This window comes from Bos javanicus, chromosome 17 (genome assembly GCF_032452875.1).
Source record: "Bos javanicus breed banteng chromosome 17, ARS-OSU_banteng_1.0, whole genome shotgun sequence".
Taxonomy (NCBI): Eukaryota; Metazoa; Chordata; class Mammalia; order Artiodactyla; family Bovidae; genus Bos; species Bos javanicus.
In genome coordinates, this window is record NC_083884.1 from 55,053,560 (window position 1) to 55,081,479 (window position 27,920).

The window sequence follows — 27,920 nt, forward strand, 5'->3', positions numbered from 1 at the left end:
GGTTGCTAGGTAACGCGCGGTCTCCCAGCCACCCAGCCACTGGCCGCTCGGCTAGCGGCTGAGCAATGGGGCCGCGGGACCTTCCGCGGCTCCTGCTCGTTCTCCTAGACTGCTGGGCCTCCGTGAGCGCCCAGGCCGGGACCCCCCCGGTGATAACGACGGAGGGCCTCAACTCCACCAAACCGGTCCCGACGACTCTCCGATCTGTAATATCTTCTAAGCCTTCTGAGATCCCCAGGGCTTCCAGGCCCTTCTCCAGCCCCAGACCCGCCCCGGTCACAGATGGTGGGTAACCAAGTATCAATTCCTGGGGATCTACAGTGGTTCAACCTGCGGGGGTTGGTAGCCCGGGTGAGGTAATAATAGCGATAGTTAACGTTTACTGGCCACTTAAAGTGTGCAGTCATTGTTAAGTGTTTCATAGGTATTAATTCTCTCGACAACCCTTAGAGGTAGCTGTTATTATCACTGTCATACAGATGAGAAAACCGAAGCTCAGAGAGCCAAGTGTGACAATATAAAAATCTTTAGAAGTACTTGCAGTGGTCCTGGACGACACTAATGCCAAAGGTGTTAATGAATGAATACTTGCTTGCAGCTTTTCAGTTGAAATTGAAAGTTTCTAGGCAACTGTGGGAATTAAGTGCATAGGATACGTTGAGCTTTTCAATTATGATGCAGAAAATCTAGTTTACAGAAAATGACTAGGTCAAGTCCTCCTGTGTTGAGTTGAAGGTAGGGAGTTATGGGGTGAGGGGTTATGCCCACTTCTTAATATTCATCTTTAAGGATAATTAGCATATTTAGCATATTTCTTAGAAAATGATCTAATCCTTGAGTTACACAGCTAGTGACTTTTGTAATCTGATTTAGCATGGATGACTTCAGGGGATATCTGACTCCAAAATCGAGTGCTAACTTTTGTGAATAAGCGTTTTTCTGGGGTGAAGGTTCATAGCAGTAAGTAGTTTGTCAAATGGGTTTGTGATCTCAAAAAAATCCCTTTTAAGTCCTCTGTAACCCCAATAGATATGCAGTGGTTTTTTTTTTTTTAATCCCTTCTTAAGAAAAATCTTTATTAAATTGAGTCAGGCTCAGTATTAGTAAATAAAAAAGTCATCATTGGCTGACCTTCTGAACTCTAGAACTTAAGTTACTGAACCATTATTTCTCGTTTATAAATTGTGTAGTCTGTCAGAAAAAATACAGAGAAACATATTTGCTATTTTAATACAAAAACTTTGTTTTATATTGAAATTGTTGATTTGATTTAGCAGGGAAGTTAAGTGATAATTTGGGACAAAATATAGCAGAGTATTCAATATCTGAAAATCTCTGAAGATTTTTTTGGCTGAGTTGCCTATTATCCATGTAAGTATTTCATTTGTTAATGCACTTTATCCCCCAAATTGAAGCTATTCTTGAACCATCATTAATAGGTCATATGTTCAGGACTGTTTTTCCAGTATGAGAGGATAAATTTGCACTTTTCCTTTGTCTTTTTAAAGGGCCTCTGGTTAGATCTGTGCAAGTAATGGTAATAAATGACAGCTGACATTAACTACTTCCTATGTAGCAAGCTCTGTGCGAAGGATTTCTTCTGCGTTGTGTCTCATCTAATCCTAACAATTTTATGATGTTAGGTTATGACGATTTTCTTTAACTTTTTCTTTTTTAACTTTTTAATGTTTAACTTTAACTTAAAAAAAAATTTTTTTTTTTAAATTTTCTTTAACTTTTTTTTTTTTTGGCTGCACTGCACAGCATGTAGGAGCTTAGAACCCATGCCTCCTGCATTGGAAGGTAGAGTCTTAACTGCTGGACTACCAGGGAAGTCCCTGGGTTATTGCCATTTTTTAGGTTTATGAATTACTTGCCTCATTTTAGGTCACAACCTAGGTACAGGTTGTAGCAGGAGACTGACTCTGAGTGGAGAACTGGACCACCCTTTGCAGAATGGGTTACAGGTACAAGAAAAGGATAACTTTCATCTCAAATCTGAGCTCTGTTCATTAGTACCCTATAGCTGTGAAAAGGCTTGGAAGAGCAGCTGAGTGCTACTCAGACCCTGCGAGTAATCAGCAGATAACTTGTTGGCTGATTAAGTACACTCACATCTTGGATAGAGACCCTTTTTTCTTTCCTAAGTAGAGTTATTAAACACTATTGCTTTGTCCCTAGTAGTCTTACAGCTACTAGGGAACTATAAGGGTTTTAGGTTTTGTAAAATCAAGATTCGTTTCAAACACATAAGGCAGGGTATCTCAACACTTTATTTTTTACTCAACACTTTATTATTTAGTGTACATGAGAGGTGTTATAATTTTCTAAGGACACAAGGGAGTTCTTGGCTAGAGAGAAACATGTAAACTCTAGAGGAGAAACTTTTGTGTCTTTAAGAATGGATTGTGTATTCACTGACAAAAATTTCCTCTTCTCCTGACATTCATCTTCCCAGAATTTATTATTGTACCTTTTTTGAGGTATATATTTTCTAAAGTTTTTTTTTTTTTTTGCCACACCACGCAGACTGGAGTCTGGAGTTCCCTGACCCAGGATTGAACTGCCTTGGTAGTGAGCACCAAGTCCAAATCACTGGACTGCCAGGGAATTCCTTCTAAAGCTCATTTTTATTATAAAATAATTCATAAATGCTAATAAGAATGTTGTATGGATTGTCTACCAGCATTTGCTTGAGATCCCTTTTTAAAAATTTTTTTTGCATGAAATCCTTTTTCAAAAAAAAGAAACAACGTTACAGGTAAGGTTGAAGAACTGATCTCCCTCCTTCCAGCAATTATTAAACTACCATGAGTTCAGTGTTTATCATTCTCATGCTCTGCTATTTAACTTTCCCCTCACCCCCACACCTCCCCGTTTGACAGCCTGAAACAGGGAATTAAAAATCCAGATGGTCATCATTATTAAAAATTAAAACTTGCTAAGTGGGGCTTCTACCTCTTCCCATGTTTTTACTGTCTGAATTACCAAAGATATTTCTAGAACCCCAAGTACAAGGAACTTGAGCCAGCTTGATTCTTGGCCAATAGCCTGTGAACATGGACTCAGCTTCAAAGCTGCAGGTTACATCTGAGGAGAGGAACAAAATTGAGAATTTTGATTCTTAGTAGCCTTAAGTGGGCCCTTCCTCTGAATTGGAATCTCCAGAGGAGCTTAGAAATCTGCAATATTAAACCGATGGTTCTTATGGTCAGGCAAGTGATTTACCGTGTTGATTCTTAAACCTATTTTAATTATCAGCATCACCTGAAAAGTGTTTGAAAAGCCCAGGTGTCTGGGTTTCACAATTAGCTTACCAAATCAGAGTCTTTGTAGGGAGAGTGCAAACAGAACTTTCCAAGTGAGTCAGATGATTGGCCACTTTGGGAAAATCTCAGATGGAGGCATGCTCAAACTGACTCATTTCACTTCACAGATTTCCCCCAAAGTGCAATAGGGAATAAAACGGACCTTTGTATGAGATGGATTTTGGTACTTTGCAGTGGCAGGGGGCAGTCACTGGCTGCAGATTGTGACGCTCTGCGCCCCACCTCTCTCGTTTCTGTAGTTGCTGCTCTGTGTGTCTGTGACTTGTCTCCAGCACAGTGTGACGTCAACTGCTGTTGTGATCCTGATTGCAGCTCCGTGGATTTCAGTGTCTTTTCTGCCTGCTCAATTCCAGTTGTCACGTAAGTTTGTAACATGAAGTTTTGATAAAATTGGACCAAGATTATGAAATTTGGGGACAGAAAGTGAAAACTCCCCCAGGCTGAAAAAACCCAAATCAACTCAGGCTGATTTCCTGAATTCTGCATCATTCAGAAGCTGTGCTGTTGAAATCAATATATTGAAGAGTTTTTGCTGTTTAGTCGCTAAGTTGTGTCCAGCTCTTTACTGACTGAGCCACCAGGGAAGCCCTCGTGTCCAGCTCTTTTGTGACCCCATGGACTGTATAGCCCGCCAGGCTCCTCTCTATGGGATTTCCCAGGCCAGAACACTGGAGTGCGTTGCCATTTACTTCTCCAGGGCATCTTCCTGACACAGGGATCAAACTCCTGCATCGGCGGATGGGTTCTTTACCACTGAGCCACCTGGGAAGCCTGTGTAGAACAGTATCTATCCCTTATTTGCATCCAGCCAGATGATGGTGCAGGCAAAAAAGAAGTGAGAGTGTACTTTTCACAAAGGTTATAATGAAATCTGTGTTCAGAGATTGAACTACGTTTCGTTTTGATTTGTAAACAAATAAGGTGTCACATTTTTGTATCTGTGAATTAGTCTCATGTATAGCCTAGGGTGAAAAGTACAGTTTAATTTTACAGCTTTTGTTGTGGACATAATTTTCTAACGAAAATTAGAAGGGAAAGCTTTGCTTATACCTTTCTAGTAGATGAATCTACCAGGAATTCTCACAGTTCACATTGTGTAGGAGAATAATGGGAAATGACATTCCCAGTCGATTGCAAGATAAACAGTTTCTTCTCAGTTACCTGGTTCTTGTAATTCTGATTTCAGAGCTTTTTGATAAAATAACAGCACTTATAAGAAGTTAATTTATTCAGGATGGGACCAGTTTATTATTCAGAGATAGCCAATTTAAATTCAGTCTTGTATGAAGTTTTAGCAGTTGAAATTTGATAGGTTGAATGCTTTTTGGAAGCACAGTGTGTTTTTCCCATGAGAAACTATTTTATTGACCAATGGGAAATCCTATCTACTTCCGATGTTGTTAAAATGCCTAGAGCATGGGGTGTTGTAGTCAGATTATTTTTCTGGCTACCTGAACTACACTGTGGTTCAGTCTTTGTTGAAAATCATTCTATTTTCCTGCATTAGTAAGTTCCGGGAGCTTGAGAGTGAGGTATCTGTTCTGATTTGCGATCATTATTTAGAATGTAGTTCTTAAAAAATAGCCAATACTGTAATTTTAGATATAGACTATTTAGAATGGGGGTCAGCCAACTTTTTCTGTAAAAGGCCATGTAATAAACACTTGAAGCTCTGCAGGCTGTGTGGGCTCTGTTTCAGCTTTTCCACTCTGCCATTGTTGAGCAAAAGCAGGCATGTAATGAATGGGTGTGACTACATTTCAGTAAAACTTATTTACAAGATTTGGTGTAGTTTGTGGCACCATGGTTTAGAAATTAGAACTGAATTCGTAGTGCTCTCAGGAAAGAACTTCAGGGTTTTTCTGAGTTAGTTTTGCTTGTGGCCTTCTCCTAAATATGAAGTATAGAAATAATGAAAACTAATAGTCCAATTAATTGGGTGTTCTTGTTATGTAGATTCCAGTTCATAGAAGGTTTATTTACATATACTGAACTGTCATAAACTAGTCTTACCATTCAAAAAATTATAAATTTATCATTAAGATTAGTGGATTAGTGTCTTTTTCCCCTCATTAGATGTAAGCTTCTTGAGAGTAAGAATTATCTCTTTTATATGTCATTTATCCCTAGTGCCTAGGATAGCTCCTACCATGTAGTCGGCCTTCATTAAAAGTGAGTTGAATGGATGAATGAATAACTGACCCTCGAGTAGCCCTTTGACTTTCTCTACCATTGTTCTTTCAGGCAGAAACCCATGTCAGAAACCTAGAGGCTCCCCTGACTTGTGCCTTTTCCTTGCCTTCTCACGGCTAAGCTGTCTCTTACAGTTCACCATACCTTTCTTGAGCACCTCTCGTGTGCCAGTGCCAGGGATTTAAAGACAAGTGAGACATGGTCCTGTCTTCAAAGAGCTCATTGAGTAAGGGAGACAAACGAGTGGATGGCAGTTTCTGCACCAAACTCTAGGAGAACTGAGAGAGTGGCCTGTAACCCAGACAGCTGGACTAGGGAGGTCTTTCTAGAAAAGTAGCTGAGCTGAGTCCTGAAGGACAAGTGAAGTTGGTCAGCATGGAATTAGGGGGGGCATTCCTGGCCGAGGGAGCCACATGGCAGATTCCTGGGGCTGAAGGAGTATAGCCTGCTGCCTTAACTGCAGGTAGCTCAGCATGGCTGAGGAAGGCTGGAGCCAGAGGAGTGTGGGGAAGGGCAGGGGTCAAGTCCTGAGGGGCCTTGTGTGTATGCTGAGGGGTTTGGATTTTTCCTGGCTTCTTCAGGAGGCTGGGGAGTGAGGGGATCAGATCTCCAATTTAATAAATTCTGCAGCAGCATGGACAGTGGCTCCCAGGGGCCAGGCCTGGTGGCAGGGAACCAAGAAGGCTCTCACCCAGAAGGCTGTGCCGGTGGGACTAGAGAGAAATGTACGGATGCAATGCTGATTCACTGCACAGGATTAGAGCACTGCTGACTGGAAGGGGAGGGTCAAGAGTCCCATTCTGCTGAATCTTCCTCCATGATTGCCCTCACGTCTGTCCATTCCTGCTCCCTTCCTCCTCATAAGCTCATGCCTCATCTTGTCACTCCCTTTCTAACGAACTTTCAAGAACTCTCATTACCTATGGAATCCATAACCTGAATTCATATCCATCCCAGCTTCTCTCACATCTTATTTCCTAGCAACCCCATCTGGAATCCTTCGTCCAACGCAGCTTTGGTACTCTCTTTCTAAACACCATCAGTACAGTACCCATCCTTGGCCAGTGCCATTCTTGCAGTTGGATTAGCTTCCCATTCCCTCTCTGTCTGACTCCTCCTCGTCGTTTAAGGCCCAGTATGACTCGTAGATTTTCAGTGCTGGATCTTTTCTTATTTATACTACTCATGGTTTTTCGAAAATACTCTTTATGCCCATGATAGCAACTCATTTACCATTAGAACTATACAGAGCATTTGGAAAAGAGGCCAGTTACAAAATAATTCAATCCCCCAGCAATACCCGTTCCAGAAATACAGTGGAAATGGATTCTAATCATAACACCAAAAGAAATACAACATCATAGAATTAAACTTAACTATTCAGAATTTATGTGAAGAAAACTTCAAGATATAATGAGACATAAAACATTTGAATAAATGGAGAGATATAATCTGTGTAGTGGGATGGGTAGAATCATTACTTACATATACATTTCAATTTGTTATAATGTAATTCCAGTCAGATGGGAGAGGGATAATGTGTCAAAATGATTCTAAAATTCATCTGGAAGAATAAACAGATGAGAACAGCCAAGACGTTATTGAATAAGAAGAGCAAACTACTAGGTTTAAAGCATTTGTAACACTATAATATTGAATATAATGTGTATTAATTCATTATGGATAAGTAGGTCATTGAAAGAGAATAGAAGGCCAAAAATCAGTTGTGTGTACTGATTTTACACCAGCCAGTTTTCTTAAAGTATTTTTTTCTACTTAAGTATTTAATGTAAACATGGTATTTATTGTAAACATGGTATTTCACATCTGTGGAGTAAAGGTTGGATCATTCAGTAAATGATGCAGGATGATTATTGAAAAACTAACATTAGATTCCTGCTTCATAATGTTACACTGAAGTAAATTACCAACAGGTAGAAGAGTGAAATGTTAAAAAAATTAATGAATAAAAAATATATGTGAATATTTATTAATCTTGGGTTAGGGAAATGTCTTTTTTTCTTTTTAGCCACACTATACAGCGTGTAGGATCTTAGTTTCCCGACCAGGGATTGAATGCATCCCTCCTGCAATGGAAGTGGGGAGTCTTAACTGCTAGACTGCCAGGAAAGTCCTGGGTAATGTCTTTTAAGATAAACCCAAAGGCAATCTATAAAAGAAAAGGTTGACAACTTCATTATTTTAAAAAATCAGTTAATCATACCTCAATTAAAAGAGGAATGATGATCGTAAAAAAAAAAACTTCTGTGTGACAAAAAAAACACTATAAAACTGAACGATTAACAAACTAGGAAGAAGTATTTCTAACACTCAGAAGGGATTCTTGATATGGGTTCTTAGAAGTCAAGAAGACAAACTTTCTCATAAAAATTAATCAACTCATGAAGAAATACCAGTGAGCAATAACCATATGGAAAAATATTTAACCTCACTAGTAAAAGAGAAAATTCAAATTAAAGCAATGAGATAATAGGCTTTTGCCCATGAAATTAGCAAACGGTAAAAACTGATAACATGCGGTCTTGGCAAGAGTACAGCAAAATAGGTGCTCTTGTTACTACAATGTTGGTAAGGTTGCATCTTGCCTTTCTGGAAGGCACTCTGGTAGTAAGTCTCAGAAGCCTCAAATTTTGTACCTACCTTTTGACCCAGCAATTCTATTTCAGGAAATATTGCCTAAGGAAATAACTGGAGACATTAATACAAATGTATGAACAAGGGTGTCACTAAAGCATTATATATAATCAGGAGAAATTATAAACAGCCTAGGTCAACGGTAGAGGATTGGTTAAAAAAAATTGGGAGTAGCTTAATAAATTGGTATACAGCGAAACCATATAATAATATGAAAACATTTGATGATATGGGAACTACTGGGCACTCTATATTAAGTGGGAAAAGGCCTTAAAGTGGTATGTAATATGATCTCATTTTTGTTGTATCTCCCTAAACCATGTCTGTATCTATATCAAATTGATTAGGGTTTGTTAAGTCTGGGATTGGTTGAAGACTTGACTATACCGCAGTTTCTAAGCCCCAGACTTACAGATGATGTTACTTTTTCTCATTTTCACATTCATTTATGAAGACAGCTTTATTCTAAAGACAGGAATTTTGGATCCATTCTGGGTACTTATAAACAGTCTGAAGTTCTGCAAAATTTTATATAATTTAATATTCCATCAGAGTATGCAAGGTTCATTTACATCAAAATCATTTCTCATCTGTATTCCATACTTGACAAGATTTTCTTAAAGGTTATTCTAGTTGTCTTAATATTTTCACTGTTAGAGGAAAAAGTTTAAAATGCTGAACATTTTAACACTGAATAAACTAAATAAAAGTGGATTCAATTCTCACATCACACTTTCATAAATATCCTCCATGTAGTTAACTTAGTACAGTGCAAGCATCTGACAGTTCTAAAATAATCTTGCTAAGATTGTGTGCTTGTGCCTTAAAACTTTGTCTTATTATTATTTTTTTAATTTTCAGGGGTGATAGTCACTTTTGTAGTCAAAAAGCAGCTGTCTATTCATTGAATTTTACAGCAGACCCACCTCAGAGAGTATTTAAACTTGTCGACCAGATCAACCCATCTATTTTCTGTGTTCATATTACAAACTGTAAGTATTTGATATTGATATACTGTGTGAAACTCTGGAAAATTTTTTCTTTTAAAAGTTATTTTATGGAAAAATGTCACATCAAGTTAGATTTAAAGCAGTTATTCTATGGTTTGGCTAGAGGTTATCCTGAGACCATTCCACAGATAACTGCAAGTAACTTTATAAACCTGTGGCTATGCACGTTTTCTTTAATTGTGCTTTTGTAGTTGTCTTTTGAAATCCCGTGCTTTATTTCTCTTATTTTATTTCAAAGGTGTTTATAAAATGTAGACATGCCTAAGAATCTAGATTTATTTGTGTGTGTGTGTGCGTGCATTTCCTCCTGATTTAATGGTTGAGAGTCAGGTTCAGCTTTGGTTTCAATTTCCTTTTTTCTCTTTTATTTTTACTAAGGGTATTTGCATGAAAACAGGATCTTTATTTTTATCTGAGCATTTAGCTCAATTAGATGTCTAGTTCCAATGTATAAAACATTATCAAGATCAGAGACACATTCATGGTTTTATCAATTAAACTTTATCATGTTTTCCGAATGTCTTTATATTTTGGTTTTGTCCCCTTGCACTTAAAAATTTAGGTGGATGCTCTGTGGTTTGTAATCTGCAGTAATGGCCGGTCAGTCACTGTAGCAGGCCCAGTGAACATAACCAGCCTGTTCCCTCCTCCTCCCACCTCTCACGCACAGAGCGCATCATCTCCTGGGCTTCGGAGGTGGCTGTGTGAGGGTAGAAACAGGATCTTTCATTCCCCTAGCCATCTGGAGAGAGTTGCCCCTGAGAGGTTTATGCAGTTTATGAGTCCGTGGACTGGAGAGAGAGATTGATTAGTATTGGCTTCTGTTGTGCTGTTTACCTGCAGGCCTTAGAAACTCTTGCTTCCATAGTAGAGAAAGAGGCCATGCCTGGGGAGTCTGTTTAATAAGATTCCAGAAATCTTGGGGGAAGTGAATATGTAGAGACATTTAAATGTTTCCACAGCAGCCTTACTGCTACTAAAGATTGTTTCCTAAATACTATGTATACTGTATATGCTATACATATCATATTTTATACTGATTTAAAATACTTTTTCTAAAAACAGATAAACCTGCATTATCCTTTATTAATCCAGAAGTGACTGATGAAAGTAGTTTTGATAAATTGATGAAAGCACCTGATGGTTTTTCACTGAATGCAGAATCAGATGTTTCAACCAGACTGGATGCTCCCCAAACTGCAAAATATGAGGTGAGCCAGGAACTTAAATCCACTCATCCTGTCATAAATATCTTGTTTTTATAAGTATGTTCCCAGTAAGCTAGCTTCCCTGGGACACAGAATTGATATTATAAACCAAGAAACAATGTTTGTGCCTGTAGATCAAAAATCATGAAAATTAAAATTGAGCAGTTGAATTCTAACATAGAGTTTTGAGGCATATATTCTCTGGTAAGCTTTCATTTGTCTCTGCAGAATGTTTTCTTCTCTACCTCAAAAGATGCAGCAAAGTGCTTGAGAGATGCTGCTGGAAACAGAGTGGATAGGCTGGAGGCCGGCTCCTCTTCTCAGAGTTGTGTGTAGTTTTACAGACTTTGGGAAGATGTGTGGTATTTGTTATCCATCCCTTCATAAGCCTTTAAATATGTGTTAACTTTGACTAAATGTCATAATTTTTGGAAGCATCTTTTTAAAAGAGAAGTATAAAACAACCTGTGCTAGTTCTAAAAGGTGAAGGCATAGAAGCACAGAAGTAAAAATGGAAAGGCCCCCATGTCCAGTTAAAACCAAAGCACACTGCAAGGAAGTTCCCTGGGGGGCCAGTGGTTGGGTCTCCACGTTTCCACTGCAGATGGCCCAAGTTCAGTCCCTTGTTGGGCAAAGAAGAGCCTGTAAGCCATGTGGCTTGGCCAAAAACAAATAAACAGTGCACACTGAAAATCACTTAACAGATGGGTGTATGTTCCTGGTTTTTTAATGCATCTACTAAAATATATGTATAATATTGTGCAGAAATGAAATTTCTAGTTATCCACATTGTGCTATAAATATCCTTTTTTATTCATGATCAATTTTATGCATCTTCCCACATCACTATAAAAGTGGCCATTTCTGGAGCATTTCCCAGCTGCCAGGCACTGGGCAGAGCTCTTCAGACGTCACTGTACACAACCCTGGGAAGGATGCTTCACTTTAAGTGATGTCCCCATTGAAGTGTTGAGGGAAACATGGGTATAGGAAGGAGCCAGAGTTGGAGCTGCATTTTACTGATACAGAGTATTCCTTCCAGGGATGTGTCATTATTTATTACGGAGCCATTCCACTATCTAATAGACATTCGTTTCAAGTTTTTGCTGTTATAAATAATCCACAGTAAGCATTCTTATAGATATTTTTTTGTCCGATTAAATCCATAAGGTATGTTCCTATAAATGGGTTAACTTGGTCAGAATGAATGGAAATTTAAAATACCAATACCAGCTTGCCCTCCAGAAAGATTGCAGGAGTTTATTCTCCCAGCTGTAGTGAAGGAGAGGGCTTGTTCCCCGCTTGCTGCACCTGTGTCAGCCTCTTAGATAACCTTCCAGTGGGATGGAAGTAGAATAGCCTAGAATAAACAGGCCTGCAAATTCTGTAACATGCATACACAGAAACACACAGCCTTAAAAGGAAAAGGGTGGGGCAGCTAGATGTTTGCTCCCTGCGGGCAGGGACCGCATCTATTCTTTAACCATCCCTGCAGTGCTGCTGGTCACGTAGTAGCTGTGTAGTGAGTGTTGAACGGATGCCTGAGTAGCACCCTGACAGCTGTTGGTTGTTCTGTTTGCAGTATGGGGTTCCTCTGCAGACTTCAGATTCATTTTTGAGATTTCCTTCTCCCCTTACATCATCTCTGTGCACTGATAATAACCCTGCAGGTAAGAGAGTGGGCATTTTTCTTTTTCTCTGCAAACAGAGTTCGCTCTTAGTTTAAATTTATAGCAATCATAATAAACAAACTTTGTAACTAGAAACAGAGTCTTAGAGTTGAACGACACTTCAAAGTTTGTATAGTTCAGTCCCTCCGCCTCACCCCTGCCCGGTGCCAGAATCTTTTCTGCCACCGGTGGTCACTGCTTGAGCATTCGTCGTGATGGGGAACTCACTACCTGCAACCAGCCCACTCAGTTGTTTAACTCTTGAGGTTGTTGGAAAGTTCTTTTGTCACTGGAGCGAAAGTTTGTCAGTAGCTAACACTGATTAACTGTGTGCTGGGTGTGGTGTTAAGCGCTTGCATGTGTTTTTCCCATTGATTCTCACGATGGTCCTCTCAGGGAGGGTTATCTTCATTTTTGAGATGAGGAACTGAGAAAATGAGTTTAGTTTCTTACTCAGGCAGTGGTGAAGCAGGGATGCAACCCATGCAGCTGCCTCCCATGGGTCCTGCTTCTCCTTCAGGAGCATCATAGACTCTGTGGAGTAACCACTCTTAGCAGCAGAAGGCAATAGGCCTGGCTCCCCCGTCCTTAGCCAGCCTCACTATGCAGAAGCCCGCTAAGCTGTGGATGATAGCGTGTGGCCTAAGGAAGCAACACTTGCTACATGAAGGGAAGTGTGTTCTGTTGAAGAGGCTTAACCTTGCTCACACAGTAGGAGCAGTGTAATTTAGACCCAAACTGAGATACCGTTTCCACCCAATGGATTGCAAAGCGTAAAGAAATTTAATGCTGTGGAGAAGTAGGCGCTTGTCTATATCACTGGTGGGACTGAAAATTGGTACAGCCTTGGTGAAGGGCACTTGGGCAACATACATCAAAATTGCAGACAAATATACCTTTTAACTTAGCTGCTCTACTTCTAGAAGTTGGTCCTACAGAAACTCTGGCCCACATGCAAAATGATAGATTGCAGCATTGTTAGAGCAAAACTGGAGACAACTTCCATTAGTGGGGAACTGGTTGGATAGATTATGGTGTGTCTGTAATAGAATGCGAGTTATCCCTAAAAAGAGGAGGAGGAAGCTCTTCATACTAAGACAGACTGAACTCCGAGATACATTGCTCAGTGAAAAAGACAAAGGGCAGAATATATGTTGTGAGTTTGTTTCCAAAAGGGGAAAGAAATACTTTTAAAAAGAGTATGTGTGTATACACACACAGACACAGACACACACACTTTCTGAAAATATAGGATATTTCCAGAAATATACACAAGAAACTTCATGCAGACTGTCTTTGGGGAAGGGGACTGGTGGTTACTGGGGGTTAGGGGTTAGAGGGAGACAACTCCTCAAATCTTTTTCTGAATTTTGAATCATGTGACTGTATTACATATTTGAAAAATAATTTTTTATACTCTGCTGCTGCTGCTGCTAAGTCGCTTCAGTCATGTCTGACTCTGTGCGACCCCATAGACAGCAGCCCACCAGGCTCCCCCGTCCCTGGGATTCTCCAGGCAAGAACACTGGAGTGGGTTGCCATTTCCTTCTCCAATGCATGAAAGTGAAAAGTGAAAGTGAAGTCTCTTAGTCGTGCCCGACTCTTCTCGACCCCATGGACTGCAGCCTACCAGGCTCCTCCATCCATGGGATTTTCCAGGCAAGAGTACTGGAGTGGGGTGCCATTGCCTTCTCCATTTTATACTCTATCTGAAGCATATTGTATACATGTCATAACTTCGCAGTTTTACTTAGATTACAATTTCTTAGACATTTTTCTTCTTTTTAATTTTTTTTTCCTTTTTCCTTGGGAATGTTATGATTTCCAGCATTTCTGGTTAACCAAGCTGTTAAGTGCACCAGGAGGATAAATTTGGAACATTGTGAAGAAATGGAAACCCTGAGCATGGCTTATTACAGCAGCCCTAAAATTTTGAGGGTAAGAATTATTTTGAGGTAAAACTCGATTCATTGGGTTTATTTTCTGTTCTTTGTACCCTTTTAAAATATGACAAGTAGAGAATCATTTCAGTACATGATTGACACTCAGAATTTTTCATCTCCAGTTCTTTGGTGTACTGATACCAAAGATATTGAAATAATCACTTAAAATAATTTTTATTTTTATATAGTCAGCTCATAATTTGCTTTCATTTTTTTCTTTTTTGCATTCATTCATTTTGATGGTAACCACTGATGTCTGTCTCCTGAATTAAAAAAGCCTTTATTAATAACCAAAACTTTCAGAATTATAAAAACATCTAATGTCTGTCACAGAAATGATCATACTAGCACCAAAAAGTTATATTTCTGATTGGCAGATAAAATAAATACCCAGGAAAGGACAGGAAATAGGTTTGTTGGAGAAAGAGAAGCGGCCCTTTATTCCTGGTTGTGGTGACTGAAGCCTGAACTGAATAGATGGGAGAGGCCACTGGCCCACTTGGTGGGTGACATGGAGGGTCGCAAGGGGAGAAGACATTTTTCAGTGATTAAAAATCATGTGATTATTGTGAAAGCCCCCATCCCCTTCTGATTTCCTTCTACTGAGAGGGGAGTGTGGTGATGGTGGCAGGGGATGGGGGGTCTTCCATGGCATCTGAACTTCACTTTTCAGAATCAAGTTTTAGCTTTTCCTCTTCCCAGCCTTTCCCTCTTTCTTTCCTCGAAGTCAGCCATCTACGACTGTGAATTCTTCCAGTGCACGTGGCCCCTCACAGTTGTCCTGTAAACAGTCCCCCAGGCATGCAGGCACAATTCTCTTTTCATCCCAGAGCCCCCACCCCCAGACATGTTTACTCAACCCCCTCCCCAAAAGCTCCCATTGGCCTAATAGGGCCTCTTGTAGTTGGAGAAATGGGACTGGGGGTGTAGGGACAGGAATGGAGTGCGGCAGAGCCCTTCAGGAAGAGAGCTCCAGCCATGCTGGCAAGTCAGGAGCTTGGCCTCCAGGGGGCTTGGGCTAGAGACAGGAAGACCAGGAGACTGTGGAGCCACCTGGGCAGGCGATGGTATCCTTCCCATGAGGACAGGCACAGCACAAGTGACCAGAAGGAGGGGAGCTGTGTCTTCTCTACAGTGTTATGTCACTGATGACCATGTGAAAAATACTGGATAATTACACTGAAGCATGGAGGCTTCCTGAGACACGCTCTGTTGGGCTGTGTTATTGAGCTCCCAGTCTGAAGGAAGTGAATATAGAAGGAAAATGTAAAGTTACCTCTTTTATGATGACACAGATACAAAAATATGTGGGTGGCAAGCCTTGATTAAGGAAATTCTGTTTTTCTCTTTAAGAAGTCTTTAATAAGAGGAATATGCCCTTTAATGCATCATCTGAAAAAGCAATAACAGTGCTTCTTTTTGTTGCACATAACAAGATTTGTTGTTCTTTTTCATCTAGGTGCCTGGTTCAGGAATAGAGGTAAGAATACTTAATGGACTTATCATCTTACCTTAGAGCCCTTTGAAATGAACACACTTACAGCTGGAAGGGTACTTTACTGCCAGTAACAAAAACATTTGCCAGAAAGCAAGCAGAAATGAAATAGGGAAACTCCTTAGTAGATCATTCTTTTATTATCACAAAAGGGTCAGACTTTCCAATTCCTTTAGTTTTTGTAGTCCACACTTGTTCATGTTTAAATGGCCTAGGTGTCTTGACTGACAAGGGGCGTGATTGGCCTCTGTGCTTTCAGGGCATCCCTTGATATCTGCTTGGCCTCTTGTCAGGACGGCTGGCTAGCTCCCAGGATGCTGTCTGTCCAGTGTAGAAGATAGAAAGAAATCTTGTGCCCAGTGAACGTACACATCTGTGTAGGAGATGAGCACAGTCAGTATAGTTTCCAGGGTTGAGTTGCAGGTAGGTTCTAGTCAAAGCCATGGCCCCAGCCCATGGCCCTGGAGAGCCGTGGTCAGGAGGCTACAGTCTCTTTGCAGCTATGTCAGAGAGAAAGATGGTGGGGTTGTTCTTGTTCTTGGGGTTGTACCCTGTTCCTCCCTGTGAATACCACAGTCCCCAAGGAGGCCAAGGCATTGACCTTGTCATCAGCTCCCAGAGCCTTGGTTGGCCTTGGTTCAAAGGTCAGCTTTGCTGTTATTTTCTCATATGACACCTGCCTCAGTCTCCCCAGTCGCAAGTGGGTGGATGGTAGTGTCTGCCCCAGAGGCTTGACGTAAGGCTGGAGGGAGAGAATGCACATAATGTGAGGCCCGGCTCTGGGTACGGCGTCTGTTGCGCAGGAAGCACTGCAGACCACGGAACCTGCTGTGACTGAGTTCATTCCGTCTCTGGACACAAACTTGTGAGGTAGACGTTTGGAAAGGGATAGTCGTCTGACCTTGGACTCCACACTACTGTGTGTGGCCCTGGATTTCCTCATCTGTGAAGGTGCTTTCAAACTTACTTTAGTTACAGTGCTTCTTCAAGTGAAATCTGAAGCAGAGCCTACCTAGTATGTAATACGATTGAATCCAAAGCCCCTGGTAGGAGCAGAGGTGGGTCAGAAACCCTTTACCTGCCCAACTTGCCCACTTTTCTCCTTTCTGGCCGCTTGTGAGGAACACTACAGCTCCCAGGGACCCAGTTTGACAGTCATATAATAGACTAGCTCTCAAATACCTCTGATCACTAATAAAGTACTTAAAAAAAGTTATTTGTGTTTTAAAATTTTTGGCTGTGCCGGGTCTTCATTGCCTTACCTGGGCTTTCTCTAGTTGCAGCAAGCAGGAGCTGCTCTCCAGTTGCGGTGTGGAGGGCTTCTCATTGCAGTGGCTTCTTGTTGCGGCTCCTGGGCTCTACAGCATGGGCCCAAGGGTTGCGGTACCTGGGCTTAGTTGCCCCATGGCATGTGGGATCTTCCAGGACCACGGATCAAACCCGTGTCCCCTGTATTGGCAGGTGGATTCTGCCAGGGAAGTCCTAAAAAGTGCATTTATTGTGCCATTCAAAGTTGAACTGTCTGTGGGGACAGCTGCCCTGTCCGCCATGTAGCATTGGTACTAAGGCGTGCATGGAAGGTATTAGGCCCTTCATGGGTTGGGTGTTAATTGAATGACTGAGGATTGGTTCAGTCAAGTAGGGAAGACCTATTGTGAGGAATAATGGGACTTTACTCAAAGGCACATACTGTGTGCCAAGTGCTGTCTCAGGTGCTCTGCGTGTCTGCAGTCCTTTGGTTGTCCCAGTGATCCTGGGAGGCAGGTCCTGTTGTTGGCACTGTCTGGCACGTGGGTCACAGAGAGATGAATTGGTTTGCCCGAGGCCACACAGCGCGGAAGTACAGAGCTGGGATAAGAAGCCACGCTATCTGGCTCCAGAGACGTTATTCTTAGCGATGACTGGACCAGCTCTACTGTGTGCCAAGCCCCAGGTTAGAAGTTGCGCACACATTCTTTCTTTATATCCTATGGCCATGCAGTCAAGCCATGGCAGTCTGGGACTTTCTGCTCAGATCTGTGTGGCATCAAAGCTCCGAAGGACGTCACCTAATATCAGGGATGTGTCTAAATTTTTTTTTTAAATGCAGCTTCCAAAGTCTGTTAGAAGATCAGGAATATAAAAGTTGGATCCAGTCTTCCCACTAATCGAAGCTCATTGTGATTGCTTGGAATTGTCAATATTTGTTGAACCATCAACAAAAGATTGTCACGGCCCTGTAGTTTCGTTGCTAAGTGGGCTTTAGTTCTTTGCCAGTGGTTAGTTTGGGAATGGGATATGATTGAATAGGACATTCAGGAAACCAGAGCAGCCCTCCCATTTTTGTTCTCGAGACTGAATGCACAGTGACAGCCTCGCGCAGTTCTTGCGCTTACACTGCTCTCTCAGTCTTTACAAAGCTAATTTAAACTGAGCCCTTCACTTTCTGCCAGTCACACCCACACGCCGCGGGGATGGCTTCTTCAGAGGCTGGTATGGAAAGGTGTGTGCTTGCTTGGAACACAGTATATCATTGCTGAATCAGGGCATTTCAGATATAGGAATCCAGGGTTATCTTTTGATGACTTCCTTAAGAGCTAATTACCCTATAGCTAATTAACCGGTAGCGTGGAACTCCTGTAATGCAGAGGACTTTCTTTGTAGTGAGTGGAGTTGCCAACCTGCAGCTCTGTCGCATGACAGCTCACCTTTGCTTTTGAACAATATCATGTTCTTGGATTAGAGCTTTGACTATCAAGGGAGAGTTGCGGGTCTTCTTGGTCATGGGAACAGACACATAAGAACTACTTGTTTACCTATAAAATGACAGCTTAAATACTTAGTAATTTTGAATTATAATCAGCATAGTACATGGTTGAGGGCAAAGTTCAAAGCAATATGAACAAACAGATGCAAGTTCCCTCCTAAACAGTGGTTTCTAAGAGCAGAGATTTAGAGCAAACGTCAAACTTGTCTCATGATACAAAGAGGCCAAAATATCTAGAGGTTCAAGCCATTGAAAGGATTGCTTGGTGCTCCGTCACTCCACTGGCGATGGCCATAAGTGAAAAATGTCCTTTAGTAGCGTTGATCTAACCAGGGTTTCTTGATTCTGCTTAAAAAAATTTGTTTGTGTTTTTCTTCCTCATGATCCCACCATGAGTACGTGTGTGTATAAGGGTGTGTGTAGAAGTTGTGTATAAACTGGGTCAAGCACATATTCAGAGACGTGGTGGGGGTTTAGGAGGATGGATTCCGGGACTCTGTGAAGAATGTGCATGTGCGTGTAGAGAGCAAGTGTATCTCTCAGTAGGAGCTGTGGTTGGAGGTGAGAGTGTACGTGTGTCTTTGATGGCATGATGGGAGGTGTGTGTGTGTGTGTTTGGGATATAATTCACTTACCATAAAACTTACAATTTAAAGTGTACAATTTAATGGGTTTTGGTATATTCTCAAGGTTATGCAGTCATCACCATTATCTAATTCCAGAACATTCTCACCACCCCAAAAAGAAACCCTGTGCTCATTAGCTATCACGCTTCATTCTACCCCAGCCTTCTCCCCCAGCCCCTGGCAACCACTGTATATACTTTCTGTCTCTCTGGACTTGCCTACTCTGGACATTTCATGCAAATGGGATCATATAGTACGTGGTCCTTTGTATCTGGCTTCTTTCACTTAGCACCGTGTTCTCAGGATTCATCTCCCTTGTTGCATGTGTCAGTGCTTCGTTCCTTTTTATGGATGATTCTTTTTATGGACAATATCCTTTTGTAGGGCTAGACCACCTTTTATTTATTCATTCATCAGTTGATGGACATTTGGGTTATTTTCATTTTGGGGCTATTATGAATGCTGCTGTGAACATTTGTGTGCATGTTTTTGTGTGAACGTTTTCAGGGGTAATCACTTAATATTTTGGTTATATCCATCTCAGATATTTTCTATGTGAATGTGTGCCTGTATTTACATATAAATAAATATTTGTGTTTTTGCAAGTGTGGAATTCTAGTATGCGTATTGTTCTATAGCTTGCTTTTACCTCCTTGGCAGTGTATCTGTGGAGGTGTGTTTCAAGTTTTACACTATTTTTACCCATTCACTTCCTCTGTTCAGGTGTGTGTTTGGTAACCCAGGACTTTACTTTGCAGGTCCCTATCATGGTTCAGTCCATTGTCATTCGGTCTCTAAATAAAACACTAACCCGACTGGAAGACACGGAAATACTGCGGGTATCAAAGCAGGGTGTTGTTGAGGCGGGGCATATTAAAATCTGCACTAACGTCGTTCTTGAGGTAGGCACCCAGTTTGGCTTTGAAAGTTCACTGTCTGTGGCCTGCTCAAGCCAGGTGTGGTCCTGAGGGGTAACTGGCCACCCTCTGGCCCATCCGATGGTATTGCTTTTCTTGTCTTGGCCTCCTGCTTGCCTTTATTCTGTCTCATCAGAGGTCACTTCTTTGTCCCTGAAGTAATCACATGTGGTTTTCTCCACAAACCTTGTAACTTATAAGCATACATCATAATTTGTTGCTACTGCTGTTGTTTTAACACATTTATCTGCAGAGATAGGCTGCTTATATTCTGCTCAGGCCAGCTGACTTGTACCTTCTGTGATTGGGCACAGAAAGGCTCAGATGCCCCTGTCAGTGGGGGCTTATGCTGAGCTAATACCTCCCATAATCCGGTTGGACAGGAGACACACGCTTCTCTCTCTGCATGAGAAGTGGGAGGGGATAGCCTCCTAGATGTATATTTTCTTAATGTGAGTTATTAACACAGCTACAGAAACATATTGGGAACAGATGTATCTGAAGTATCCTTTTGTTTTTAGGTGACGTACAGCCTCACATATACAGATGCAGGTGAGGTAATAAAAGCTGATCTCTTTCTTCTTCTGGGAGCAGTGAGCAGTGCAATGGTTCCACTCCAGCAAAAGTTTGAAATTTATTTTATTCAGGTAAGCTTGATAAATTTTCATATAAGTATCAATAATTGCCAAGTATAAAGAAATCATGAATTAGTGGGAAAAAAATCTCAAATTAGAAGTATTACTACAACCATTTGTTCGGAACAAAGGGCTCACATGTAGCCTGTGGAAGCTTGTCACAAAATCCAGCCGGAGTCCTTGTGTCTTTTCCACTTGGGAATAAGCTTCTCCTCCCTGTGAGCTTGTTCTTACACAGCATGATGTACTCCTACACTCCGCAGATATATTTATAGTTCTGAGTAGGGGGAGAAATTCTTTCATTGGTTGGTAATCCCAGATTTCATTATGAAAACCATTTCATTTTCCCTCTGCCATTTCCTTATTAAAATGAGAATTGCTTGGGGGCATTTCTGCACTGTCTTTCAGCAAAACGCAAAGCCAGTTCCTCTCAGTGGAAACCCTGGTTATGTGGTGGGGCTCCCGTTAGTTGCTGGATTTCAGCCGCAGAAGGGATATCCTTTTTGGCTCTGTAGAAAAGCTTCATTTCCCTGTCCATGCGTGTGGGCTGCACTTCTCCTGATTGCTGAGGGTCCTGAGGGCTGGAGAGGCTGGTCTCGGCCAGAGCTGCCTTCGGGGGGCTTGGCCTGCACAGCAGGCAGGGCTGTGTGGAGCCTGATGGGGTGGGACAGCGTGGCCCAGGGGACTGGCAGTGTCTTACAGTTAAAGCCTTCAGACAGAAGGGTTGACAGACGTTTAGAGGTATTTGATTTTGCACTTAAACCGAGACTGTTAAATTAGTGGTTTTGAAAATGTGGAATTAATTTTGAAGGGCCAGTTTTTGAGAATTTTTCTTCTGAGGCTCTCCTAATCAAGGAAAACAGTTACAACTATTTTTCCTTCTCCTGGAAAATAATTATCAAAATCCCCACGGCCTAGAGAAGGGATATTTGGGTCTCACTCAAATCTCATGTCACACACGTGACACCATCTCCTAAGAATCTGCTGCTTCAGTACCGGGCAACTCCCTTAACCTTCTGTGAATGTCTGGGATCATTCAGACCACAAATAGATATGGACAACTTACTCTTCTTCGTAGTACAACTGAGCAAGACTGCTTAGCAGCAGAGGGGATCCGGGCCCCAGTATTATTTGGTTACAACATGCAGTCTGGCTGTAAACTCAGGTAAGAGAGTAACTTGCTTTTGTTGGAGCCTATTTTCATTGATCAAAAAAAACAAAAACACTCTTACTCTTCCCATTGGTTTCCCTGTGTTCTCCCACTGTACTCCCACTTTATGTATATATAATTTTTATTGGAGTATAGTTAATTTACAATGTTGTGTGAGTTTCATGTATACAGCAAAGTGAGTCATTATACATATATCCCCTCTTTTTAATTTTCCCATATAGGTCATTACAGAGTATTGATTAGAATTCCCTGTGCTATACAGTAGGTCCTTGTTAGTTACCTAGCACTTCCCATTTTAATCAAACCTCTGCATCAGCTGATAAGCTCATTAGCATATTATTAGTGGTCATGATTCAAGGGGAAATTGTTAAAACCCTTTTTGCTTATCAGATATGGCAGAGTAAAAATATCAAGGCTTTGTATGTTTTATTTATCTTTTTATTGTCAAACATGTTGAACAGCTCTGTGTGGCTTGTTCTAAAGACAGGACTTTTTTTTTTTTTTTTTAAGACAGCACTTCTTACCTTCATTTTCCCTATCCCAGAGTCCCAGAGGCAATCACTTTCAACTCTTATGGTTGAGTTTTTGAAAATTGGTCCCCAGATCTTTAAATAACCCATATATAGTGCTGCTTCTTGATTTTTTTGGTTTTATGACTTTTGTTTTTTATTTTTTTTATTAGGTATAAAGTTGATTTATAATGTTTCAGGTGTATAGCAAAGTTATTCAGTTATATTCTTTTCAGATTCTTTTCCATTATAGGCTATTATAGCACACTGAATGTAGTTCCCTTTGCTGTACAGCAGATCCTTGTTTATTTTCTTACGACTTTGTTTATTTGAGTTCCCACCACGGGAGGTGAGGATTTGGCTCTTTCTCTTTTGGTCCCCTACCCGACAGGCCACTTGCTTCCCATCCTTGTATCTCCCCAGGGTATCTACATCATCATTTTGGTTAGACCAAAATTCACCATTTACATTATTCTGATCGTGTTAGACTAGCATTTCTGAAAGGAGGTTCTGTGGGATACATTTCCATAATGTCAGCAAGGGTAAGTCTGTGGTTTAATATTTTGGGAAACACCAAATTAAAGTTCAAAACATGATTCCTTACTAAGTAAGCACTTCTCAGAGTCTTTAGTAATGTCAGTGTACTTCAATGGGGACATGGGTAAGTAATATTTCTCAAATGTTTGGCCATGGAACCCTTCTTGTACAGAGCTTCTCCATGGAATATAGTTTGGGAGACTTTGTTTTGGATTCATCTCCCTGGCTAACCAAAATTTCACAAAGTGAGAGACACTTTAATTTCAAATAATCCCCTTTTTGGAGAGTGAGAAAATAGAATATGTGTATTGTTGAGGAATGTAAAAATAAAAAACACTGCAGGTACAATATTCTATAATCAGAGATATTATGGGTACTAACACTGTATTACGGAGAAGGCAATAGCACCTCACTCCAGTACTCTTGCCTGGAAAATCCCATGGGCGGAGGAGCCTGGTAGGCTGCAGTCCATGGGGTCGATAAGAGTCGGACACGACTGAGCGACTTCACTTTCACTTGTCACTTTCATGCATTGGAGAAGGAAATGGCAACCCACTCCAGTGTTCCTGCCTGGAGAATCCCAGGGACGGGGGAGCCTGGTGGGCTGCCATCTATGGGGTCGCACAGAGTCAGACACGACTGAAGCGACTTAGCAGTAGCAGCAGCAACACTGTATTAAAGTGAGGTATTTGGCAGATGTAACATAAAGATGGCTAATACCTTGAGACAGATGTCCTTGTTTCTTATTTTTAGTACTTTGTGTGTTCTAGAGAAATGTCATAATTAAACATGACCTTGACATTTATTAAGAAAAGAAAAAACTGTAGGTTTGAACAGTCACCTCATTTGACCTCATTCTCCTTGCCAAAAGACTGACCAAAGCTCTCACATGTCGGCTGGTGGCGCAGAAGATGAAGAGCCTGCTAAAGGGTCAGGGCTTCCCAGACTACGTGGCCCCTTTTGGAAATTCCCAGGCCCAGAATGTGCTGGACTGGGTGCCCATCTATTTCATCACCCAGACATCCCATGTGAAGGTAACGCGGGAGAAGCTGAAGGCCACTTGCTAGTGGTCTCCAGCGTGCACCTGCCCCTCTCACTGTGGGGAGGCAGAGGCAGTGGCGAGGCAGGGGGCACCCGTTGAGGGGGTGGGTGGCTGTGGGTGGGAGTTCGGACTTTGTTGTCAGATGGGCCTGGATCTTGAATACTGATTTTGCCCCTAGTTAGCAGTGATTCAGCCAGCGATTTTACGGGTTTGAGCCTCTTTTTCCTCATAGCTGTATTACTGCCCTCAGGGCTTGTTGAGAGTTAAAATCGGGTAATATTAATCGTGCCTAGTGGTCACTCTATAAATGGGGACCACTACCAGTCACCATCCTGTTCCTTGTTGGTGTTGTGCAAGGTCTTCTCTAGGTATCATGATATGATAGATGAAGTGTTCTGTTTCAGTAAGACTTCCTCCCATCTGCAGAGCTGTCCCATCCATTGTTCCCTGGTCTATAAAAGCACTCCACCCATGAGAGCTTTCAATTCTAAAGTTCCCAGAAGAGTTTAATGGAAATTGACATCCTACAAATAGGTTCCAGATCACATGTGGTTCTTCTGCCCACCTTTTTCTTTTGTCTCAGCAGTCAGAGTGTGGGCCGGCCCCGTCAGCGGAGGCGTGCTCTCCATCTTTATCCTTTAATTGCCCAGCTTTTTCTTGTCACTGTTTCTTCAGGTCTCTCATTATCTGCTTAGCACATTTATAGCATGGGGACAGTGGGGTGAGGACTAGTTCACTAGCTCCGATCCCACCCTCCCCACTGAGTCCCCAGTAGAGATCCGTGATTACTCAGTTCCTGCGGTTCAGCTAAGTCTTGGCTCAGCTCTGCCGCCTCTGTGAACCAGGCAGATTGCTCCTAGCTTCTTGCAGATGGGTTAAGATGTCCAGTTGTTACTTCTCCCTTAGAAGGGAAGACATAAGTTGTGGCGGGATAGGCAGCAGCATGGACACAAGCACTGCCGGGGTCTGTGCCAGTCAGGAGCTTAGAGGGCCTGGAGCGGGTTTCATCCCAGCCTTCTAGGCAGAGCCGACACGAGGGCATCTGCTGGGCTCAGTTGACACCAGCTTCGTGTTGCATCTTCTCCTAATGACAGGATATTCGCAAGGATTTTTGAGCCTGCAAATTTCTTAAGAGACAGTGCTAAGCCAAGGAATTCCACCCTTGCCTTTTCAGCCGGCACCAAATTTAGCAGGTATGCTAGCTTTGCATGCCCCAAAGAAATGTATTTTTAAAAACTTTTCATTGTGGAAAAATTTCACACATACATACACAAAAATTAGAATACTCCAGTGGAATTCCATCTCCCCATCGGGCAGCTTTAACATGATCACATTTGCCAGCTGAAGAAACTGTAAAGACAGGAAAGAGGTCTGGAAGGCCCCCTTCACCCATGTTCCCCTTAGGGCTGAGCAAACAAAGCTCCTGGGGCAGAGGTCTCAGGCCCAGCTTCCAGTGTCCAGGCCTGAACTGGGCAGCTCCACTGTGGCACCAGTGCCCTCGACTGAGAGTCAGAGTTAACTTCTTTGAAAACTTAAGACAGCACCTGTATACCCCAAGGTAACATCTTAATTGCCAACCAATGAAATCAGATAAGCGAAAAGAAAGGACGAGAATTTCCTCTAAGTACATTTTAACATGATGTGCAGTGAGGTTTAATTCCTGACTATTAAAAATACTGTATTCCCTTGCCTCCTCCCCCCATGCCAACTGCTTTCCTAAAGAATCTCTGAGGTAGATGTAAATGGGTGGGTGCAGTTAGACCTGTCAGGGCCCCGGAGGCTCCATAGTTGGGGGTACAACTCCCAGGTAAGGCTGGTCTCTTTAGAAACAGGAAGGGCTGGAAAAATTATGCTTTAGGTGTTAAAATTTTTTTGGAGCATTGAGTACTTTTAAAATACATGCTGCTTCTAAGCTGTTTTTATCTGAACTTCTAGAGTCTATTCATTCTCTTGTTCAGAACATTTTGTAATATGGGAAACATTTTATAATTAAAACTCTGAACTGCAGATTAAGTTTGACTTAAGGTTGTATAATACTCAAATTGACTAATGGCATATTATTGTACAGGATTCCTGCCAGCTCCCAGTGGCTTTGACGGTAGAAGTGCAGTGGACTAAATACGGATCCTTATTGAACCCACAGGCCAAAATAGTCAATGTAACTGCAAGGCTAATTTCATCTTCCTTTCCTGAGGTAGGCCTAATTTTAAAGATACAAGACACAAGGCCAGACAAAACTCAACTGTGATAGGTGAAATTTATTATTTTGTAAAAAATAATAATTAAACAATCTGAATTCTTAAAACAATTTAGCAGTCACCATTTACTTAGAGGAAAAACCTCCACTGAACAAAATGGTTTTGTTCACATTTGCATTCTTGTTTAGATTTGATCTTTAAAATTCTTGTCAGAATTGACTTACGAATGACATCAGTGTGTGAGGGACAACCTGAGTGAAAACTGTCCCTCTCCTCTGACTTAGTGACTGATGAGCCCTCCATGTACCTATCAGATTCATGAATGACAGCTATTGGGTGAGGAAGGGCATGGAAGCTGCCCCATCTTCGTTATCCTGATAACACACTGGAGGGCAGGGCTTGCATTATTCTGATTTTGTGTTACAGACCAACTCAGGAAATGAAAGGACGACTCTTATTTCCACCGCGGTTACTTTTGTGGATGTGTCTGCACCTGCAGAGGCAGGCTTCAGAGCTCGGCCAACCATCAACGCCAGGCTGCCCTTTAATTTCTTCTTCCCATTTGTTTGATGTAAGTCGTTAAATAAGGAAACTATACCGTATCTGCAAAATTCAGCACGTGTGGGGCCCACGGTCCCTCGGAGACATTCCACTTTATTATAACCCTTGAGATTGCCCCCAGACCAGCACACTTCCTCTCCTCTCACTTCCCTCCTCTTGTCTCCCTTCTGGAATGTCATTCTACTTGGTCTGACATTAGAAGGGGGCATCGTCTGGTCTTAGCCAGTTCCAGTACCCTCAACACATAGGTCATATGTGGAAACTAAGTTGCACTTTTGAGAAGACACGAGGACAGGCCTTCAGGTAGTGCAGGCATTGAGGGTTTATCCAGTTTATTCATCCCCTGCTTTAAAAGTGAGTTATTTAAAAAAAAAAAAATGAATTATTTTAAAAATATTATTTTTAGTTCGGATTTTCTTCCTTTTCAGGTCCTGCTGAAATGAGTATAAAAATAGCAAATTGTTTAAAATCATGCGAGTAGAGGACAAGGCCTCACAAGGGGATCTTCCCCCAAATGTCATGTTAATTACAGTGGAGTCTTGGCTCTAATTGCCACTTCTGCGCCAGGCACCGGAGCTAGCTTGCTCTCCACTTAGTGGGCTGGTCTGGGATGCCACCAAGTGATTCCAAGCAGTTGAAGCGGGAAAGGATCTAGTAGGAGGGCCCTAGGGAAGGAGAGAGTTTATTTTATACATTAATTGTACAGTAACTGAGGAAAATGTTGTCAGGTGGCAGAACTAGGTGGAGCCAGCTAAAAGCTGGAGGATGCAGAGGAGGGGGCTGGGTACTTGAGAATGGCCTCCTTAGGGGGAAATTGTGGTTAGCTATTTAGAACAGCTTGGACATGTAAAAGACTTCTAGAATGTGTTGATAGCTAAAATAGCTTTCTTTTTTGTTTTTCAGAGTGCTCATATGAAAGGATGTACTGATCCCTCAATATACATGTGAAAAGTGAAAACTGTACATTTGATGAGATTAAATTTTATATATGGCTAGTAATTGTCCAGCTTGTTCATTTTCAAGCAAGAGTAAAGTGTTCAACGTGAGGAAAATATAGTTTATGATACATTTGTTACACAGTGTGGGGTGGGACATTCTCAGTCACACCAAGGAAGAAATAGAGCCTTTAAAAGGCTGTGTCCCCCAGAATCCGAGCCGGCAGCAGTGAGGCAAAGCCATCAAACCAAATCTCTCCCCGACATGGCCCCAGAGGGGCGGCTGTCTTCCTTGTCACAAGCCCATGAGGCAGGTCTTCCCTTTGAGCTGGAGAAGGCGTGCATCTAGTTCACTTCCCCGAGAAGTCCATGCTGTCTCAATAGCTTGTTAAGTCTCTCAATTTCTTGTTCCTGTTATTACAAAAGCAGACAAATAACCGAATTTACCTTCTGAGCCTCCCCAGGCACGTGGCAGTCATGCAGTGAGCCCCAGGCACATACTGGGCCCCAGAGCTGAATGAAAACCACGCTTCTAATGGA

General features: G+C 41.8%; 2 protein-coding genes across 6 annotated transcripts in view; one reads left to right on the top strand and one right to left on the bottom strand.

Annotated features, from left to right (window-relative positions):
* TCTN1 (tectonic family member 1) lies at positions 1-27,440 on the top strand. Of its 3 annotated transcripts, XM_061384780.1 has the most exons (15): positions 3-285; positions 3,569-3,689; positions 9,039-9,169; positions 10,253-10,398; positions 11,978-12,065; positions 13,894-14,003; positions 15,468-15,488; positions 19,634-19,777; positions 20,314-20,439; positions 20,836-20,921; positions 21,452-21,592; positions 23,516-23,678; positions 25,755-25,880; positions 26,311-26,455; positions 27,349-27,440. In XM_061384780.1, exons 1-14 carry the CDS (start codon positions 66-68, stop codon positions 26,452-26,454), a joined length of 1,767 nt encoding a protein of 588 aa, XP_061240764.1. In that variant the 5' UTR covers positions 3-65; the 3' UTR covers position 26,455; positions 27,349-27,440. The 3 variants fall into 3 exon arrangements, 2 of the variants coding, with proteins under 2 accessions (XP_061240764.1, XP_061240765.1); XR_009730374.1 differs by lacking the exons at positions 26,311-26,455; positions 27,349-27,440 and adding an exon at positions 24,781-24,879 and having other exon boundaries at positions 1-285; positions 25,755-25,841; XM_061384781.1 differs by having other exon boundaries at positions 26,311-27,440.
* HVCN1 (hydrogen voltage gated channel 1) overlaps positions 25,925-27,920 on the bottom strand; it is a 33,010-nt gene continuing 31,014 nt past the window's right edge. For all 3 annotated transcript variants that reach the window (XM_061384783.1, XM_061384782.1, XM_061384784.1), the window contains one exon: positions 25,925-27,791. In XM_061384783.1, the coding sequence (XP_061240767.1) occupies positions 27,726-27,791 (66 nt within the window). In that variant the 3' untranslated portion in view covers positions 25,925-27,725. The remainder of the gene's footprint in view (positions 27,792-27,920) is intronic.

Bases quoted from the DNA above. Each gene is read 5' to 3' on its own strand.
- TCTN1 (XM_061384781.1), top strand. From the start codon at position 66: ATGGGGCCGCGGGACCTTCCGCGGCTCCTGCTCGTTCTCCTAGACTGC. The intron at 12,066-13,893 runs GTAAGAGAGTGG...TATGATTTCCAG, and splicing joins CACTGATAATAACCCTGCAG to CATTTCTGGTTAACCAAGCT. The intron at 23,679-25,754 runs GTAACGCGGGAG...ATTATTGTACAG, and splicing joins CCCAGACATCCCATGTGAAG to GATTCCTGCCAGCTCCCAGT.